This window comes from Giraffa tippelskirchi, chromosome 7 (genome assembly GCF_054371585.1).
Source record: "Giraffa tippelskirchi isolate mGirTip1 chromosome 7, T2T-mGirTip1v1.2.pri, whole genome shotgun sequence".
NCBI lineage: Eukaryota > Metazoa > Chordata > Mammalia > Artiodactyla > Giraffidae > Giraffa > Giraffa tippelskirchi.
This window is the reverse complement of record NC_137281.1, coordinates 8,448,640-8,453,883: the sequence shown is the minus strand read 5'-3', so window position 1 is coordinate 8,453,883 and position 5,244 is coordinate 8,448,640. Positions and strand designations below refer to the sequence as shown.

Genomic DNA, 5,244 nt, shown 5'->3' with positions numbered 1-5,244 from the left:
GCAGCGAAATGAGCAAGGTCAGTTGCAATTCCGTTTGCAATCAGTAGCGGTTGTCCCTGAACCCCCGCCCCACGAGACCGTACCATTCTGGCCCGGAGGAGGGGGAGACCCGGGAGCAGGGTGCGCAGAGGACTCTCCTGAGGACCCCCTCTGCCGGAATTTTCCCTGGCCTCACAGGGGGCGAGGGAAGAGGTTTCCGTGGGGGGCTCAGGGCGGTGGGAGGCAGGGTTCCCCTCGCCCCTGCTCCGGGGGCCTCCCCTCATCCCCCCCTCTCCCGGCGTTGGTCCGCGCCGCGGAACGCCGAGTGCCAGACCTGTGTGCGCACGTCCCGCCCGGGGCGCAGACCTCGCCCTGCGTCGCCCGGGTTCGGATCGCGAGTTCGCGCCGCAGCGGGCACCGCGGTCCGGAACGATGGCGGTCGTCGTCCGAGTGGTTTATTGGTGAGCAAGCGGGCCAGAGGTGCCCCCTTCGAATCCCGCCCGGGCCCCGCCTTGTCCCGGCGGAGCTGGGCTCTGGGGGAGTCGGGGGTGCGCGCGGGGTGGGGCCGGACCCTTGGGGAGCCTTGCACGGGGGAGAGGGTTCCATGTGGGTGCGGTGGGCGTGGGAGAAAGCGGAAAACAGACGACGTTGATTTTTTCGGGCCCCCCCCGTCCCTAATTTGTGACATTCTAGACGTCTCGGGTCCTAAAAGGTAGAACTGAGACACGTGTGTGTCGTTTAACCACCGCCCCCCCCTCATTCCCGGGCTCAGGGTGGGGAGCAGGTGGGGGTCAGTCTGTAATGGAAGAGGAGCCTCCCTGGGCGCTTCAGTCTCCCCTCCCCCAGGACCGGTCGTCGGGTGGGGCCGGCCAGAGTCAGAACGTTCCAGATCGTCCCGGCCTGTGTTGGGCAAGGACTTGAACCCAGACGGTCGATGCTTTTTTTGCTATTAACCCTCCTCGTTTTCTGACCCCACTTTTCCCATCCGTAGAGGGAATGATTTTTTTTAAATTTATTAATTGTAGCTTCATTGCTTTACCATATTGTGTTGGTTTTTGCCATATGTCAACATGAATTGGCCGTAGGTGTACACATGTCCGCTCCCTCTTGAACCTCCCTCCCACCGCTCTAGGTTGTCGTCTTAATGGTTATGGCGGAGGGAGTGTTGGGTGTTACACATTTGATGTAATTGCCCGCTCAAGGGTGAAAACGTGTCTGCTCGGCAGGAAGCGGTCTGTCCCGTAGACCGTGTCACAGCCCTGGCGCCTTGGACTGTACTGGCCTGCACAGGCATGCTGGCCTGCGGGCGCTTAATAAATACATGTTCCCTAAATTTCCTTTCCCAGAAACTCCTTGGGCAGGGATTTTAGCTCCATTTTATAAGTGCGGAAACCGAGGCTGGGAGTGGGGGACGGGCAGATCTCGGGGGTAACCCACACCTGGGTCTGCTGGCTGTCCTGTTTGAAATGTCCACTTGGGGCGGGAGAGGAGGGTCCCTGCCTGGGGGGTTGAAAGGTTCAGATATGTCACTGCGTTAGTTAACAGTGTCCCTGCGCGCTGAGTCAAGCAGAGGGTGGAGTGACATTTTGAGGCGCCTCCCCTTCCCCTCCCCCCCGGCTTGTGCACCAGACTCAGGTCCCGAAATAGTCTGCCTCTGCCGTGGTGGGTGGGGAGGCGGTTATCGTTCACCCTCAGGCATGGGAGGGCCTTGGGAATCCTGCAGTAATGGTTTCCCTGGGACTTGTGTACCTGCTGTGGGTGGGGATGCTGTTGTTGGGCAGCTCTCATCCTGACCTGGTTCTCTCCATTTTGCCTCCCTCTCCCCTCTGCCTCGTGCTTGTGGTCTCTCCTTGTCGCCCCTGATTCTGTGCACCCCCGATTCTGCGCACTGCCCCCCCCTTGTCTCCCTTGCTCTATGCCTTTTCCTTGTGTGGCTGGCTCCCTTCCTGTGCCTCTCCATCTCTGCGCTGCACACCGCTCCCCCCCCACCCCCTTTCCTCTCTTTGAGAGTGTCTGTCTCCTCCCCCTTGTATCATCCATGTCCCTCCTCATCTCTTGCTGCTTCCTCCGCCCATTTGCCTTCATCTCCTTGCCTGCCTTGCCTTTCCTCTCCCATCCCTGGATCTCCACTGTCCCCCTCCTTCTCTCCTGGGACCCACTCTCTTGGACATGCTCCCACCAGTGGCGCTTGAGGCTACAAGCCCAAGGTAAGCGATGGGGTCCCAAGAGGCTTCCCTGGAAAGTGGGAGAGGGGGGCTAGCCTGGGGCGGGGGGGGGCGCCCATGTGGCTCCTGTGAACCCTGGTGTGACCACCCACCCCTTTCCAGTATCTTCAGCTCAAGAAGAAGTTAGAAGATGAGTTCCCTAGCCGTCTGGACATCGTGAGTCTTGGGGAAGGGGAAGGAGTCAGACGTGGGTCCTGTCTGTCTGTCCCTTAGCCGTGGTGGCCGCAGGGGTGGTTTGGGTCAGCTTCCATCCCCCCCACCCCATGTTCTCCCTTCCCTGGGAAGGGGCAGGTGTCCGCAAGGGAGCATCTCCGCCCCTCCAGTATCTCTTCCTTCTCCCCAGTGCGGCGAGGGGACTCCCCAGGTCACCGGCTTCTTTGAAGTGTTCGTAGAGGGAAAGCTGGTTCACTCCAAGAAGGTATGTCTGTCCATCTTGCCTCATGGGGGGCCAGTGGAGGGTTGGGACTGGGGTTGGCCTGTTGGTCCCAGCCCACCCTTCCCCTGGTCCTTGCTTCTCCAGGGAGGCGATGGCTACGTTGACACAGAGAGCAAGTTTCTGAAGCTGGTGGCCGCCATTAAAACCGCTTTGGCCCAGGCCTGATGTGCCCTGAAGGCAGAGGTGAGGGGGGCCCCCGCCCCGAGGCCACAGAGCTGACCCCTCGTTCGCAATGGACTCTAAACCCAAGGACTCGTTTCCATCCCAGTACATTCCAGAACAAGTAATAATTTCCACTTTGTTCTCTGGACCATAGCACTGCTTTTCAGCATCTTCTGAGCCTGATTTTCAATGTCCGAACTTCTGTGTTCCAGATAAGCCCCAAACCGAGCCTACTCTAGAACTGGGCCCTCTAGAACTAACCTAGTCTGTAACCAAGCTCTGGGTCCTGGCTTTTGAGATCCTGGAAGCAGTTTCTACCCTCCATCTGAGCTTGAGTGCCAGTTCCTGCCCCACATGTGCTAGAACTGAGCGTCTGTCCCAGGAGCCTGTGGACCCAGCCCCCTGCCCCCAGCACGCTTTGCGCCAGAAACCTGGTTCTCAAATGCTTTGACCTCGAGTTCTGTTTCTTGTCATCCTCACTGGAGCAGAATGAAGCTGCTTTCAGTGGGAAATTGGACCTGCAGATTTGAATTAATGCAGTACAAAACTACAAATGTCTTCTCTCCTATGCAGGTCTGAAAAGGTGGGAGTCTCCCCAAATTACAAAAAAAAAAAATCAAGAATTGCATAATTCAAAAAAAAAAAAGAAAAAAAAATACACAAAGAAAAAGGGGGAAAAAAAAATTCCATAACCCCAGGGCAGCATGAGCTGGCTGCGTGTGGGCTGTTGCTGTCAGGAGAGAGGGGGTGCCCCTATGAGGGGGACTTGAATTCTTAAATGGAGCACATCTGTTGCAGAAACACACCATTTGCCACCTCCAGACTGTCAGTCACTCAAAGGCATTTGCTTAAACCAGCACGAGGTTTGCTTGGATTCTAGAGAAGTCCGCCAATGATGAGTTCGTCTAAAATAAGCCAAGATGGGATTCATGTAAAAGAGAGAGGGGAAGGAGTGACTCTTGTTCACAGGTTGAGTGCAATTTCAAGAATCCCAAAAGCCCCCCTCAGGCTCAGCGATTCTTGCAGGACTCAGAACACAGCGGAGCTGTTCCACTCCTGGTTACAGTTTACTGCAGGGAAAGCCTAAGAGATGAAGGCAGGGAAGCAACTCGCTTTCAACCGGCCTCTCCCGGTAATCTGAACCCCTTCAACCGGCCTCTCCCAGTAATCTGAACCCCTCTCCCCACAGACCAGTAACCGTGGCCCAGACCCTCTCGGCAGACGCTTTATGACGGGAAGGACTGAAATGTCTCTTGGACGCCTGGTCCTTCCCTGATGTTCTCACGGCTGCCGGTTGGAGCAGAGATGGACACCCCTGGTCTTTGCCTGTGTGTGTGTGTGTGTGTGGGAGTGCGTGTGTGTCCCCAGGAGCCTGACGTTGCACGCTGGTCCTGCCTTCCCTTGTCCCTCATCTCCCTGCATCTCCTACCCACCCCCCACCCCCGTGTCTCCCTTCTGCCCTGTGGTGTTTGGGGTGGTCCTGCTCCCGGCTTCCTTTTCAAGGGGAAGCCGAGAGGAGGATCAGGATGAGTGAGCCTCAGATTTCAGCAGTGATGGCAACAGCTCACAACGCAATAAATGGTGATGAGGTTGACAAAACAGGCCTGTGTCTGTGTGGGTCCATTTTTCCCCTGGAACCTCCTCCCCCTGGTCTCCACTCCAGGAAGTTAGTGACTTGGTAGTACGGGCCATCTCAGGGTTGAACTTTTCAGTGGTCCCTCAAGCCAAGGTGGAAGTGGCCTCGGGACGCCCCCTGGAGCTCCCTGGAGCCGTCACGGGTGTCCATCCTCAGGGTGGAGCGGGTTCCTGGTTCCTGTGTTCAGGAGGTAAACTGACAGCGATTGGGAGAAAAGTGCTGGGTGGCGTGTTGGACTGTGTCCCTCACGTTTCAGCCCTCCTCACGTCTGCCTTGCCCCCTTGACTGTCCTCACACTGGAGACGAGCCGTCCTCACCTGCTAGCTTTGAGTTCGATCCCATGACTTGCTTTGGCCAGTGGAGTGAGGCAGACGTAACCACGTGAGGTCTGAGCCTGGACCTTCGGAGCCTGGTGCTCCTGCCAGTGAGGACACTTGGAAGGGCCTGGGAGGCTCACAGGCCCGCTGCTTAAATCTCTTGTGTGACAAGACGCGTGAGCGATGGGAGCCTGGCCACTTAACGTCCCGTACACACCTCCATTTTGAGAGAAGTCCCACCGTGGTCAACTTGGGAACATTTTCACCACCTTGAGGAGAAACCCTCATCCTCGAGAGCACCCCTCCAGTCCTGAGCACCCCTCCCTGTGCACCGCCCCCACCCTCACCCCCGGAGCAACCACTAAGCTACTTTCGGTAGGTTTCATGGAAATGGAACCATACAGTGTGTGTGGTCCGTGTCTGGCTCCTTTCGCTCGGCATGGTGTTTTCAAGGTTCATCCGTGTCGGGATGATTGGCACACATCAGGA

General features: G+C 57.3%; 1 protein-coding gene across 2 annotated transcripts; it reads left to right on the top strand.

The window, feature by feature from the left end:
* The first annotated feature begins 339 nt into the window (after positions 1–339).
* On the top strand, positions 340–4,401 carry SELENOW (selenoprotein W). Of its 2 annotated transcripts, XR_014060838.1 has the most exons (7): positions 340–440; positions 2,162–2,186; positions 2,307–2,360; positions 2,548–2,622; positions 2,725–2,923; positions 3,015–3,385; positions 3,601–4,401. XR_014060838.1 is itself a non-coding variant. In XM_081515429.1 (6 exons), exons 1-5 carry the CDS (start codon positions 412–414, stop codon positions 2,803–2,805), a joined length of 264 nt encoding a protein of 87 aa, XP_081371555.1. In that variant the 5' UTR covers positions 340–411; the 3' UTR covers positions 2,806–2,823; positions 3,992–4,401. The 2 variants fall into 2 exon arrangements, 1 of the variants encoding a protein (XP_081371555.1); XM_081515429.1 differs by lacking the exon at positions 3,015–3,385 and having other exon boundaries at positions 2,725–2,823; positions 3,992–4,401.
* The last annotated feature ends 843 nt before the right edge of the window (positions 4,402–5,244 follow it).